Below are 16,163 nucleotides of genomic sequence, written 5' to 3' on the forward strand. Positions count from 1 at the left end.
AAAATTTACCCAGCGTGTGGTTGTAAAAAATGTTTAAAATAAAATATTCTGTCTGAATATTCACATGTGCACAATTTGCTTTGAAACATCTAGATAAATGACGTGTATTCGTTAAAAATTCTTAACGCACATTAGACTGCAATAATGTATGCCATTGCCAGCTTTTCCCTTATTGCAACTGGCGGCCGTTTGCAAGACAAGAAAGACATTGCTTTATTTGGCAGGACGCGTTTGCTTCCGCACAGAATTTCTGTGATTGGTGTACCGACAGTAGATATGTACCTAAAATAAAATTAGACAGTTTTTTTTTAAATTCCCGTATACCGTCTTGTACGTTGATTTTCTTAAAATCAGTTCTTAATGGATGCTCACAGAGTATATGGAATATACTTGCCAAATTTCGAGACTTGTTATGAGCAAGTGAGTGCTATTTCGCTTTATATATATAAAACTAAAACCCTACATAATTTTATTAGCAGTAAGAAAAGAAAATATTGATTGTAAGTTTTCAGTATTTTCTTTTAGGTTCTGTACATTTTTGTAATATCTCTTTGTAGGCTTTTAGCTACGTCTGTATGGTATCAGGTATTGACGGTTTTTTAAAAACCGAACTGTTACTTAAGTTTTATAACTTTCTGTACTTTCTCAGTTTATTCACAGATAAAAACATATACTGGAAACGAAAAAAAAAAAAAAAATTCTGCACAATAGGTACATATTTTCCCAATTTGTTATAAATAAAAACCCAACCAAAATAAAGATTGGTAAATTTAAATTTACATTTTAATAAACATAGATTAGGTGATACAAGTATATTAAATTGCATTTCGTGTTTATAATATTTTTTTGCCTCTGGTTTCAGTGTTACGCGGTTTGTGCGATTCCATTTCGGCAATATTTCGTTTTTATCGCTATTCACTAGAAAATCTCGCCTACGAATGACTACACATTTTCCACCCTATTTTTTGAAACATGGTATAGCAGTCGCGGCAGTGACGTGTTACTACCGCAGGATCCCCTCGTATGCAAGAACAGATATGCCAAATTATGTTTCACACGTCGAGTTGCGTGCGTGTAGACCCCGAGATGAATAGGGCGATTTTTAGTCGGGGAATGTCGTTTCGAATGACTGCGCCGTGGTTGGAAATGTTGACGTCCTGCGAGTTAATACATCTTTTCTTTCGCCCACGTCAGGCTTGACCTCGTGACATTTTTTTTTTATTTTATTGATTGATCAGTCACAGCGCAAGAGGACTTCTGAAGGCTGCGGAGCTAACATGACGGCTTGCGACAGCCAACGAGTAACGCCTTAGCTCGTTAGCTCGGAGGTCGGCTTTTCATCACCGATGCTGTCTCAGATAGTTGATAAACTTGTACGTAGGAGGCATAAAACACTAACCATAAACCATAAACCACAAACTTCACTAACGTTTGATCTTAAGTTTTGTATGCCACTAAAAAGAACATCTACTATATGTCAAAATTTCACATATTTTAGGTAGAAAATAGTTAAGTAAAAAAAAAAGATAATCTTTAAAATTCTTTAATCTGCTCTCATGAAAAATATGGTTTTTGTGACAGTGTCTTAGAGGTAAATAAATATAGTGGTTATTATCATTGATTATTTTCATTTTTTTTACGTCAGTCACGCAAACACACAATATTTTACATGATATAACTATATAAAAAAACCTTGATCGTGTATTTTACTTGTCTTCTTAATGTCTACGTGCGATACATCTACTGTATAAACCATTATTTAACAAAAATCACGAAAAAAGTCACTGAATTTTGTTAAATGTCAGATGTATAAAAATACAATTAACAGCTTTGTGAGGTAAAGTAATGCATTGATCCACACACACACACACACACACACACACACACACACACACACACACACATATATATATATACACCTTAAAATTACGCTTAAAAAATAAATGTACATAGGTATGTATTAAAAGAATATCATCTGTTAAATTATCAGGACATATTAATTTATTTCAGAAAGAAAAGCTACAATTTTTAAAGCAATTTTTTAATATTTATATTAGTTAGCACGTCATTTAACTTTAATTTGTAATTTACACTTACCGATTGCTGTACAGGAGGGCTGTACTTTTACTAGGTAGTCCCGATGCTCATTTGCTTGTGCTTGGTTCTATCTCTAACAAAACAATAGAATACAAGAAAAAAAGGATAGGGGTAAAAAGATCATACCGGTTTATCTAGATTCTGAAATTATTTTTGTAGTTTTCTCGCTAAGTTTTTCATGTGTAACATCTTTAACTCTCGGCATACGGCATTTGGTAGGAGTAATTTCGTGAATGAAACGGAAGTAAGTATTTTTTTCGCCCTTATCGGAGCCATTTCATTATTAGTTTAAAATTTCGGTTTTGCCGATCAAATGATTCAATAGTCGACGTAACTGCTATGGGAATTCGCGTCCAGGAGTTCAGCTGATAACACGCGATCTGCGTGTATTTATCACGCCCGGCACTTATTTTCAAAAGAATTCCAGGTTTTATTTCGTTTCCGAGTTTTCGTATTGTTACGATTTACCGGGTTCGTAGATAACCCAATTAACTTAATAGATTTTACTACACACAGTTTTATTGATGGCCACTACTTATGTATCTTACAAATAATCTTCTAAAATTGCAAATAATCAATAGCACTTAAAAAAAATGTTGCTTCCCCAGTCACTCGTTTCTTACAATCCACACACCTCGCTGGGCCGCACCTCTGGCGCAACTCTCGCCGCAGCACCCCTCGTGGATCTCCGCCGCGGGACTCCGTCGCCGCCGTCGCACTTGCCTTCGCCGAGGCTCCGCTCAATGCCTCTCTCGGAACTCCGCTCGGGACTCCGCCGCGCCCGCGACACTATCGCCCGGAACTGAACTCTTCGCCCTGGAACCTTCGTCCAGGGACTTCGCCACTCTGCCGCACCCACGGCACTATCGCCCCGGGAACTCCGCCGCGGGAAAACTCCCGACTCCACTGAACTCACTCACTCCCTGCCCTGGAACCTTCGTCCAAGGACTTCGCCACTCTCCCGCACCCACGGCACTATCGCCCCGGGAACTCCGCCGCGGGAAAACTCCCGACTCCACTGAACTCACTCACTCCCTGCCCTGGAACCTTCGTCCAGGGACTTCGCCACTCTCCCGCACCCACGGCACTATCGCCCCGGAAACTCCGCCGCGGGAAGGCTCCCGCCTGAACTCTCTCTCTCTGAACTCAACTGACTCTCTCGAGGCCGCCGTCCTCGTTTTATCTATCAGCCGCAATTTCCAGAACTCACGAGCGCGGCCGGGGCCAGTTGCGTCATTCCGCGCCGAAACAACGGCAGAAATCTTTCGAAACAGGTGTCGGCGGCTCGCGTAACTCCGCAGCTGTCCGATGTCAGTTACATGTCAAAGGCAGGGCGTCGCGCGGGGAGTGGTGGGAAGGAGGGGGAAAGCGACAATCCTTGTAATCTTCCAGGCGCGCGCGGCGTATATCATGTTGCGGCAGTCGCCAGCCAGCTCTGCACCTGCACGTGTCGCGGCCTTGCTCACGTTTGTAACAGTATCATCAGTGAATGGGCAGCTTGAGAACACTTGGATTTTGGTAGTTACCGAGGTTAGATGTTACACATCTATGGAGAGTACTCGAAGACTCGGTTACATATTTTTTGAAGTGAAAACTTCTATAGGAAGGTTTGGATAGAGAGTAAATTCATGTAAGTCGTCATCGACATGGTCACGTGACGGGTAAATTTTTTTATATTTCAAGGATAAAACTTAAGTTATTCTAATTTTTAACGATACAAGTTTTTAATTTTATCTTTATTTTCCAAGTAAATTTTAACGTTATTGTGTGGTACATAATGCGAGTAATGGATATTTTTAGTAGGTAGTTAAGTTGAGGTTATGTTTTTTCTTTTGTTTATTTATTTATGATGTGAATTTCTTCAAATGTCAGGTTATTGATTTATTAGAGATAATGTTGATTATTTATAGATTAAAACTAATCATTTTTTATTATTTCAATGGAAAAAACTTCATTTCTTCTAGTTTTAAAGTTATTATAGGTAGGGGCAAAACTTATGGGTTCGAGTCACCGACATGCTAGTGATATAATACCAAAATCATTTTCTTGCGTCCATTTGACGTGGAAATGATTTCATATTACACATTTAAAAACAAAATTTAAAGTTTTCACTTCTGTCGACAGTCCCCATGACTGACTTTTTTTGACGCGACAACGTCAGGCTGCACGCACGAAAAAGGATGACTCATTGTCCCGTTACACGCTCATTGTACGCTTGCGCCGCGTCTATCTCTCTTCCACTCGATTGGAACAACCATCTATTTGAATTTTTCGAGGCACATTAAACTTGAAACACTCCCATTCGTTTCCTACTTTTCCTATCATCGTCCTATCCTTAACAGAATTACACAGATTGGAAGAAGTTAATTAGCAAACATGTATAAAAGTTGTAGTTACAATAATCTCTTCGTTTAAGTAATAAACATATTTGAATTAATGAGTGCAAATAAAAGTAAATTTATCAATTAAATTGTAGATTTCTTTTCACTCCTTCTTTGTATCCATACAAAATAGTGATAATTCAATTAAAATTATTCAATTTTATTAATATAAGTATGCAATCATTTCATTTTTTTTTGTTATGACGTTGTCACGTTAAACTATCGTCCGTAAACCGACTTTGGAGACAACCAATTTTTTTTTAAATTTAACCGAAGTGTACCTCGCCACGGGGTCCCCTCGCGTTTGTAAACTGTGTGTGCGTGTAGCAGTGCGCGACCCACGCTTGTACGCCTACGGCGCGCTCAACTCCCGGTTGTCTAGTAGTTGTCGTGGTGGGGGGAGGCTGACAATACTTGCTACGATACAGCTTGTTGAAGACCTGTTCAAACAGCGCATCCCTTTCCGTCTTTTCCCATCTTCCCCCCTCCCCTTTCCATTCGCCTGTTCACAAATTTCTCCACGCCCGTTTTCGCCAGCCCGTCCTCCCAGTTCCCACATTCGGGAATTAAATTTACGGCCCGTTGTTCCAACGACTCTCCCCTTTCCGCCCCCCCCCCCCCTCTACCGGCTTCCCCCCGGTATTTTCCGTCTGTGCCTCAGGAATTTATCGCCTGTACACGTCACGTCCGGCCCGCTTCTGCCGCGTTGAATCGCGGGTAATTTTCGGGTGCGGACGCGAAACGTCATCCCGCAGAACACCGTGAAATGCCCCATGTCCGTGAGAGGAGGCTGGGAGGGAGGGAGGTGTTGTATGGCAATTATTTTACGACCGCCTGTTTGTCGAGGCGGTTTATGATCGTGGTTCGTGCTGTCATCGAGAGGAGATTAAAAAAATAACAAGTGAGCGACTCTAAGTACTTACTCGCCATCGATCCTCGAAAACGAGCAAATTCATGTGTTCTCATGTTGCAAATGAACTTAAAAAAAATCGCGTGAATTGCGTTATTGCATTTCTTGCGAAAGTTTGTAAATCCGGCCTTAAGAAAAAAAAAAAACGTGACAATGCGTCGCGCTGTTAAAAGCCGAGCGTGATGATAATTCGCTTTTTTCAAGTACGTACTTTCTCCTCCTGCCGCTAGAATTCGCTGCCTGAATCGCTAACGTTGGTTTGCCACCATGACGCGCAGATAGCAGCACGAAACAGAAGGAAATAATTCATTAGAAACGGCTCCGATAAAAGCGAAAAAGACTTGAAAAAAATACTAAACTACGGTTTTGTCCCGGATTTTCGACAAAAACGTATATTAAAATACTCTCTTCTTGTTAAAGTTCATTAAACAGTTACTACTGTAAAGTTTCCGCACATGTTAGATGACTATAAATTATAACAAAGTATTAAAGCATAGTTATATTGTAAAGTTTTATTTTTTTTAGTATAATCATTCAAATGAATGAACATTCAGTTCCTAATAAACATTAGTAATTTTATTAGATTTTGAGAAATAAATAAAAGATATAGGCTTACCTAATATTAAATCTCTGGCGAGTGTTGAAAGACACACTCACGTGTTAATTTATTTATTGTGTATTTGGTGAGAATCGCCGCTCGGTGGTTGTTGCAGGCTACTTCGGCAAGTACCTGAACAAGTACAACGGCAGCTACATCCCTCCCGGCTGGAGGGAGTGGGGAGGGCTGATCATGAACTCGCGCTACTACAACTACTCCATCAACCTCAACGGCAAGAAGATCAAGCACGGCTTCGACTACCACAAGGTGAGGGCAGCTACACACTGTCTCAGGCTTGGACTGCAGTACACGGCTCCATGGCACATGCTGCCGCCAGATCTTTAGCACGTTACAAAGAAGTTCAAGAGGATGTGTGTACTCCTCGGAAATTCTGAGTACACGAGAAGCATTTATAAGAATATATATTTTAGAAGTTTATAATTTTTTATGCTCACACCTACTATCACGCTCGAAAATCAATTATAAATCTACTCATTTGAACTTAAAAACAAAATAATAATTCACACACATTCATTGGTACGAATTCATACGAATAATTTGCAATTTTCACTTGATAAATAGTTATATTTGGCAACAGAGCGCGCAGAAACAAGGGCAGTGCCTACCACAACCGGCGCGTGTGTTAGAGAGAGAAAGAGAGAGATAGCGCCTTTTTACTTCTAGACTGCAATCTAATAGCGCACAAAAGTTTTAGGCACAACTTTATAATGTAATGAACTTTGTTTTTTAAATGTAGATGAAAATTTGTATTTTGTAAACGAATCTGTGTACTTCTGGAGTACTTGCAATTAAAATAAACGTCACCATTTTGAAAAGCGTGTTGTAGGTTATATTTGAATGAAAACTTTAGATTTGTGACGATTTCTTGACTATATATCACCAAGATTAATATAGTTAATAAAAAAATAATATGTATTTAGCAGATTTTCAATAAATATGCACATATCAACTGTAACTTACGGAGAAAAATATAAAATTAAGTTATTTTTGCAATTCAGTCGTGTGTTTTGCAATTGAGTGTAGAAATTTACTATATTCAAACTAAAAAATTTTGGTGTGAAGTATTTCGTATATTTAAAACAAACTTTAACAAGAGGTTTTTAGCTGGCTGATAAAAATTTGTTGAGGACAAACAACACATGCTTTTAAATTGCTTTAATACGCTACAAGGCGGGTGAAGTGTGTGGGTTGGTTGCAATTACCTACATAACTCGGTACTTTAATTCCGTCGCGTCTTAAATTGTTCCTGTGCGCTCATAATTATTACACGGCGTTATTTCTTTCAGTTTTATGAATCTCGGATCGTGACCCCTATGAACCTCGTGTTCATAGTTCACAAAAACTCTCCAGACAGTGCCTCGTAGCTCATGGTTTTCAAAACATTTTTTTTTTTTAAATACGGTTTTAAACTTTTGGTATGTTCAAAATAAATAACGATTGAAAAATTTTTGACTGAGAAGACATTATCGTTTCTAAATCTCAACTGTGATTTAAGACGCTGTAAGAAAGTTTAATGCAGAAGGGAACGAAGTTCCTCGGTTTCCCGCCGCAGCCGTAATAAATGGCCCTTGTGAAATAAAAAATGGACGCATGAAGCTAGAAGTCCACTCTATCTCAGTCCTTTTCTTTCTCGTCGCCGTGAGAGATAACACACTTAACGCGGTTCGGTTTACGTGATCAGAATGCACACGTTGTGTGCCATTAGTGGTGCGTAACCGAACCACGTGTAAGTGTAGGAATATTTCAATTCATCCTAGTTTATATACTACAAATCTTAACGCCTATGATGTGAGTAGGCTTTATAGCATGAAATTTTATTAGTGTGTAAACCACTCAGATGTAATACAACTTGTATAGTTGAGATTTGTATGTTTTAGCTGAATGTTTCAAAATTTAAAATGTAGGTAGTTTATAAATTCATAAATTCGCTGCGGAGCGAACAATATACGTAGGCTAAGAGGGCGTAAAAACTATCATTCCTACCAACAAAAGGAAAGGATTCAAAGGCAAACAGCGGGAAAAGTGGTTAAATACCCTCCGTCCCCCCCCCCCCCGGCCACTCCTCCACCACTAAAACAATTCTACGTACGCTCTACGATGGTTTTATTAGTTTATAACAGTCATATGGTTGCAAATAATCATCAGATAAATACGGCCCCCGTGTTATAAATAGCTATATGAGTTGTGAGATACAAAAATTTGTTTCCAACATCCATATCTTAATTTTTTTTAATATGTTAACTTCCTATATCTTGGTGTACGGCATTTGGTAGGAGTAATTTCGTGAATGGAACGGAATTCAGATGAACGGAAATGCGTAACCGTGTTGCTGGCATCTGTGGCGGATGGCACAGAAATCTCAAAATGTTGGCGGCTCTCTACCTATCGCATGGCATTGAAGAGTCTGTAAATAAAGGAATTGAAAAAATCATTGAAAAAATCTTGTGAAGAAGAAGCATACCAAGAAAAGGTAGCGTATTGACATTAAGCTATGTGGATCGATGGCAACTAATATCAAGCAGACTCTGTTCAATGAGGGAATAACATTTATTATTTGCTCGTGTCTGCGTACTTGTAGTAGAGTAGAATTTATGTATTTTGTTTTTGTTTTTCTTTAACCTGTCACTTTGATGGTATTTTTAATTGAATTACATTTTTGCATTGACCAAGTATAGACCCAATAGGGAAATGATTTGATTCAACAGTAAATTAATGAATATTTTTAAAAAGTTTTGAAATTTTTCCCAAATTTCCAGGTAAATACTTAGGAATATCCAAGATGGGGCCGAGACGGCCCGGCAACATGGTGGGTGCCAAGGCAATAAATAATTACTACACTCTAGCGGGTAAAATTTAAACTAATATGTCGGTAGCGCACTCTAGCAGACGAAAACGAGATGGCGGATCCAAGACGGCCACCATGACGTCACACTTGCTGATGTAATATCTGCCTTGGCATTAGTGGTGTGAGGTCAGTATGCCGGTGGCGTCCGTGGAGGCAGTTTCGTCGCTATTTTTAATTAAATGACCTCACAGGGTTCAAAGCGAGTACTCTAAGACGTAACTGTTTTTTTAATTAAATTTTATTATTTGTATTTTATAAATCGTAAATTTTTTCCCAATTTTCTAGCTTAAATATTATTGTTTTTCAAGATGATGTCCAACGTTTCTAGAATCCAAGACGGCTACTGTAACCAAAAAATTCGTTTCTCGAATCTTAAGCTGTTACCGTAACGAAAAGTGAAACTTTTCTAGAAAACAAAATGGCGACCATAACGAAAAGGTGCAATGTTTCTGGAATCCAAGATGGCGATCTGTAACGAAAAGTACCGTTTCTTTAATCAAGATGGTGACGGTAACGCAAATTGCAAGTGGAGTGGGAAGTTCGATTCCAAGATGGCGGAATGTTCTGGAATTAAAAATGGCAGAATACATTATGGCCGCCGGGGTCAAGGTCAAAGGTCACCCAAGATGGTCACACCTCAGCCTCAAGCGTCGGCCCCGGACATACCATAACATAATATTAATATTTCTTAAGTTATTATTATTTATTTGTCAATTAATTTTTTTTTTAAAAATGTCTACATTAGTCAAAATACCGCACGCAGATTTAAATGACTAATTGCAGTCACACAAAAAAGCTTGCTTTCGTGAATGCTAAATTTCCGGTTAAATTTAGTGAATTATTGTCTAAAGCGCAAAAAAAAAATCGAGGAAAATAAACTAAATTTCAAAAAAAATTCATTCACCGTAGTGTTTTATTACATTTAGTTTTATCAATCTCAAAATTCAAATCGACCTCGGGGGGGGGGGGGGAGTATTTTGGCTCCCCCCGCCACTCCCCCCCTCTGCACGGCCCTGCTAGGGGGGACGTCGTCGACCCTGGAAGCGAAGCTTAACTGCGGCGAACGCGCAAGTTCCGTCTTCGTCGGCGGCGGGCGAAATGAAAGTATCATCACGCGGCGTGGTTTTTTGGCGGCGGTTGGGGAGGGGGAGGGGAAGTTGGACGTGCTCGGAAACGTCGGCGCTATCTCCGCACGTCCATCGGCGGCCTGCTTCCTGCCTTGCGGCGGCGTCAGCGCCCTCGCTGTTCGACAATGGCCGGCCGGAGTTTCTGCACCGCGCCAAACTTGGACGGAGGACCGTTATCTTCCCGGACCAGCCCGGCCCACGCCGGAGTTGGGAGACGCGAGTTCTACGGGCGTCGGGCAGTGATGGGAGGTCTTCCATCCGGCATTCCGCACGCAGACCAAAAAATAATATTAACAACACTTTCACAAAAAAAATATTCCTTTCCAAACCCAGTTTCCAATAAACGCATACTTCATACGCCATTGCTAAGCACTTGTCAACAGGATATAAACACCACATGTTGACAACAGCATTTTTTTTTGCTTAATTTGTGTTTTTTTTTTTTTTTTTTTTTAGTTTTCTTCTACAGAAAAAAAATTGCTTAGCAATGGCGTATGTCCAAAAGCTTACATCAAGTCGTGCGCTCCCATTTTGCACAAATCTTTCAAAGATAATAAACACGTAGTTCGTAATAACACACGAGAGATATTGTAACTTTGTACAGCACATATGGCTACGGTTATTTTTGCATGTACGAAATATGCGTTTCGAAATGAAAATCGGAGCAAAATTTTATATTTTAATGGATGTATCATTCAAGCATAACTTTTTAAAACATGGAAAAGATCGTATTCCTTCCAGTACTGTATTGTGGTAAAATATTTAAAATAAGACTAAAGTTGTTAAGTTTGAGCTATCTCAAGACAAATAATAAAATTTTATGTGTTGACCGTGTTTAAATTTTATTTTTTGGAGGTGTTCGAGAGCCATATTTAGGCCACTAATATCTCTCAAACTTTGTCGTCAGATATACTTAGTTTAACAGATTGATGGAAGTTGTGTGTGTGTTTGTTTGTTTCGTAACTGTCTAAAGTTTTTATAGTTGTCGAAACATGGTACGTATTACGTATTCTTCTGCCAATGTTATTCTGCAAACAACTTGACGTTGTTGGTGGTGTTGCTTCGCCACTGCTTCGTCAGTGACACTTGAGGGAATGTTGTCACTCGTACAACTCTCCAGAACTGTCAAAAGTTGAGACAAGTCACGTGGTGACTCCTGGATTTCAGCGGAAGCCCTGACGCGTGTTTGTGCTTGTTTGTCTGTGGTCGCACACTGTCAATTTTTTTTTGTAAACGGAACAGAAATATTAGTGTGAAATTACAGGTACCTGTTTGTAAATTTCATACATTTACACGAAAACAACTGTACCACGACAAAAAATTATGTTTGCAGAAATACTGGGTATTTATTCTATATATTTTGTGTTGTCCCAGTACCTCCAGTAGTTAAAGTTATTTGTAAACCGTTCCCCTGACTAGCTTCACAGTTTAAACTGCGCTAATTAGTAAGCATGATAAAACTAAGTATTTTACGATTATTGAATATTGATTATATTTTTTATGGTTATATATTATAACTATGCTTGAATAAAACATCAGTTGAAATATATATGTAAAAAAAATATGTGCCTATTTTCCTTAAGATATACTCGGTATTATCTCGAAAAGAAGTGGCAATGTCTTTTTACCATGCTGTTTCTTGGCAGCTGGTATCCGGAGGATCCTCCCCCCCCCCCCACTCCCGGGTGTAAGGGGTCGTTACCCCAACGCCGAAATACCATAACGCCGAATGTCAAAATTGACCACAACGCCGACAGCTAGAAAACTGCTGTGTACCACAACGCCGAAATAACAACTGAATGAATTTTTATGTGTTTCTTAAATGTATCTTAACGCCGAAATACCACAATCAATCCTAACCTTACCTAACCTAACCTAACCTAACCTAACCTAACCTAACCTAACCTAACCTAACCTAACCTAACCTAGCGTAATATAACCTAACCTAACTTAACCTAGCCTATCCTAGCCTAGCCTAACCTAGCCTAGCCTAACCTAGCCTAACCTAACCTAGTCTAAACTAACCTAGTCTAACCTAGTCTAACCTAACCTAGTCTAACCTAACCTAGTCTAACCTAGCCTAGTCTAACCTAGCCTAACCTAGTCTAACCTAACCTAGTCTAACCTAACCTAGTCTAACCTAACCTAGTCTAACCTAACCTAGTCTAACCTAACCTAGTCTAACCTAGTATAACCTAACCTAGTATAACCTAACCTAGTCTAACCTAGTATAACCTAACCTAACCTAACCTAACCTTTGTGGCAGTCCTGCAATGACATTTTTCGGCGTTAGTGTATTTTGGCGTTGTGGTAATTCGGCGTTGTGGTACACAGCAGTTTTCTAGCTGTCGGCGTTGTGGAATTTCGGCGTTGTGGTCAATTTGGAATTTCGGCGTTGTGGTATTTCGGCGTTGTGCGTCCCCGGTGTAAGTGTAAGGTAATTGTCTTGTGCGCAGGACTACTACCCGGACCTGATCGCCAACGACTCGGTGGCCTTCCTGCGCCAGTCGAAGCAGTACTTCTCGCGCAAGCCCGTGATGCTGGTTCTGAGCTTCCCGGCGCCGCACGGCCCAGAGGACTCCGCCCCGCGCTACTCGCACCTCTTCTTCAACGTCACCACGCACCAGTGAGTAGTCATCCACTCCCGGAGTCAGGGGCGTAGAAAGGGGAAGGTTTTAGGGGTTCAAACCCTCCCTTAGCACCAAATCTTTAATTAATTTCTTATTCATCACTCAAAAAAATTTCATTTTAAAATTAATAAAATTTTTACCATTACAATATTTAAATTTAAGTACCGAAAACTGCTAAAATAGCACTATTTTACATCTTAAAATCCAAATTTTCCCAGGGGAGGACACCCAGACCCCCCGCTTTAGTACGGGGGGGGGGGCATGCTTTTTAACACCCCCTATACACAAATCCTGGTTACGCCACTGCTCGGAGTCCACGCGCGACGTTAAGTTTTCTCACCGACTTGGAACATCCTCCTTATCAACCAAAATTTTTGATAGCGAAGCTGTTGAAAAATTTATTAGCTTAAATTTTTTTTTTTTTTTTTTTTTTCAGTTCCTACCATTTTATCTCGATGACTGATTTTTTTTCCCGCTGGGCTTTAAGTGCTTTCCCCACTGATTTTTAAAAGTGGTTTTCACCACCTTCGGCATAGTGTTCCCAGTGAAGTTCCATTAATAATTTACCGATCAGAAAAAAAAAGCTCTTCATCAAAATGATTAGTTATTATAAAAAAAATCAATGAATGGAATTTGAGATCGTAGGAGGGTCTAGTTTAAAGAGTAAACTAACCTATTCTCAAGCATAAGCATATATTACTAATAATGCGGGTTTTATACGATACATGAGAGGGTATCATGCCATCAAGTGCTTTGTTTTGATATTGTCGAATCATGGCAGCAATTGGGGTCATAACCAAATCATATATTTCTAAACTTATTCTAGCTAGGAAGGTCTGGGTCTAACTACATAAGACACAGCAAAAACCGTGTGCATTATTTTGTAGTGCCAATCGGCATGCATTAAGCTTATTTTTACAATTATAAAATTTGATTAATTCTACTGTATTTAAGTGCCAATATTCTTAATATTTGTTTTTCAGTGCAGACCATACTCATATAACATAATAAAATTAATCCGTTATTTAAGAATGAATATTTGTATTGCTTGAATTAAAAAAAATGTCAAGTTTTTAGGATTTTTTAAAAATATTGGCCTTGAGAAAATTTTTTGAATTGTATTTGCATATTTGGTTTATTTTGGCACGTATTTATAAAAATTCCCTGATGTTTATTAAAACAAAATTTATAATATATACTTCCCATGTGTGACTCACGTATTGGCTCACTGATCTATACAAACTCTAACCTTTTTCCAGTTGATTTGGAAACTTGAAGAAATTTAGGAGGCTCATAGATCTCTGTAATCAATGAAAAAATTAAAAGAAAATGATAATTATTTTAACCACAGAAAAAAAAATCAAAATTGCGATGCAAATTTAAAGTCAGAGAGAATGAACATATCGTCGGAGATCTACTGTGGCGTAACGGTGGGACCTAGGTCTACAATTTCGGTCCTGTGACATATTTCGTATTTCCATTGGTCGTACTGCGAAAAGAAGCACGTCTTAAATCAAAGGAAATTTTTATGCTAGAACGGACAGCTTCAGCCTTCAAACTCGGTAAGCTTATGCACGTTGAAAATATCTATAATTTTAGTTTCATCGCGTTTCTTTAGGTTATACCTGAGATAAAGTTAAAAACTTATATTTATTGCAGATTTAAGTCTTTTATGTTAATATATACTTTTGTGACAGATAGAACCATCAAATATTACATGCTTGTGGCCGTTATATATGTGAATTTGCATGACAAATTTGATTACTGTATCACTGAAGTAAGTAATAAATTATAGGAGTACCTAGTTACATCCTGTCTTATACATTTACTAGCACATGTCACACATGTTTTTTTTTTTTAAACATTTGTTGGAAAGTTTCAATATTCAAACTTTGCAGGCCTACAGAATTTGCGAAAATATATCATTTGTTTACTATGACGTTTTGTTGCAACTCCGTCGATCATACCTTAAAATGAATTATAGTCTTAGATTAAGTGTTAATTTCATACTTGTTTATGTTTTTCTGAACTTATTTCTCAGTTAGAATAATCAAATTTATCACACTTATTGCGGTTGGATGTAACTTGAGCTTGCCAGATTGGATTAATCTAGCAGTCTGTTAAGTAGGTAAAAAAAGGGTAATTTATTCATCTATGTACATATCCACGTATATAACTCAATGTGTGAGTTTAGGGGAAGTCCTTTGAAAGGAAAGCCTCCTTTGAAAGGAAATTCCTCCTGTAGGGGATCTTTGGGAGCAGAGTCCCCGACGAAGGGCAAAGCTTGCCCCTTCACCAGTTGTAGTTTCAGGGCGAATTCGGGGGCAAAGTTCCCAACGGGGGGGGGGGGGGGAAAGATCCCTACAAGTGGAATTTTGGGGGCAAATATCCAATTTGGGGTTTTGGAGCGAAGCAAACACTGAAGTAGTTTGAAAAGTAGCCTGAAAGAAAAGAAGGATGTATCGGGTATTGTTGACTAAAATTAAAAAAAAAAAAAGTTATTAAATTTGTTATTTGTGATTGCATTACACCGCGCCATATACCAAGGAAAATCAAACCAAAATTTACCTACCAGATTTTTTTTCCACTCCGCAAGGAGCATCCCTCAAGAATAAACAAAACAGTGTTCGTTGGTTTTTCTTTCTTTTTTTGTTCTGTCATTTTGGTAGCCGTGGATACCTTGTAATTTGGAGCATCCCGCTCTCTGGGGCTCCCCCGATCCCACCCCCGTGCCACGAGGCCGAGATCCCGCATACCCTCCGCGGACCCTAATTTAATTCATTATAAGGGGGGGCCCCCCTCGTTTCAAATCTTTTGCGGCTTCATGAATTTTTCATCTGGTGCTTTGGGGGGGCCATGAATAAACTTCCCTCGGCCAACAGACAGCCACCCTTAAAAATAATAATAATAATACCGCAGTGCCTGTGGTGACCGACAGTTGGAGCAGCCGTCGGCCCTTTCAAACATGGGCTGTCCCTCGGCGAGTGAGCGCGTGTTGGTATAGTCTGTGTCACGTAGCATTTCCACTCGAATTTATCATTTCTCCAAAGCAGTGTCAGTGGCACCAGTTTCCCCCCAAAAGGTCACGTAACAAAAGCATCGTGTTTGTTTGTTTACGAACATCGAAAACCACACACGAAGTTCACGAAGATCGCAGACACTTCCGCGGCCATTTCATGGAGTAGCTTGGTTTGTGGGTTGTAGCCGCGTCGAAGGCGCATATTTCACCGACGTTTCGGTCGACTTAGCAGTCGCCATAATCAGGGTAGCGGTTTACCTACTGAGGTTCTTGGAAGTTATCCTGCCGTTAAATACTCTATCCTGAGAAGGGAGCGAGTGTTTCCCGATTTCAGATTTGGTCAATTTGAGCCTTCCTTTCTCTGTCTAGTCAGAGCTGGGCCTCTGTGATTGGTGGGGGCTGCTGGTCAATCACAGGCCATCAGTATTTTTTTTATACAGAGTAGATTTTTTTTTTTATGATTTCTGAAGAGCGGTTCCCATATTCTGCTTAATTTGCAGCCATCGTCTCTATTTATGTTTTATGGGAGTTTTTC

The 16,163-nt window shown here is 39.3% G+C and overlaps 1 protein-coding gene across 5 annotated transcripts in view; it reads left to right on the plus strand.

The window, feature by feature from the left end:
• The window catches only part of LOC134537688 (extracellular sulfatase SULF-1 homolog), a 363,580-nt gene that overhangs the window by 262,282 nt on the left and 85,135 nt on the right, over positions 1-16,163 (plus strand). For all 5 annotated transcript variants that reach the window (XM_063378401.1, XM_063378404.1, XM_063378405.1 and 2 more), the window contains 2 exons: positions 6,102-6,253; positions 12,436-12,605. In XM_063378401.1, coding sequence (XP_063234471.1) covers positions 6,102-6,253; positions 12,436-12,605 — 322 coding nt within the window. The remainder of the gene's footprint in view (positions 1-6,101; positions 6,254-12,435; positions 12,606-16,163) is intronic.

Source organism: Bacillus rossius, chromosome 12 (genome assembly GCF_032445375.1).
Source record: "Bacillus rossius redtenbacheri isolate Brsri chromosome 12, Brsri_v3, whole genome shotgun sequence".
In the NCBI taxonomy this organism is placed as follows: Eukaryota; Metazoa; Arthropoda; class Insecta; order Phasmatodea; family Bacillidae; genus Bacillus; species Bacillus rossius.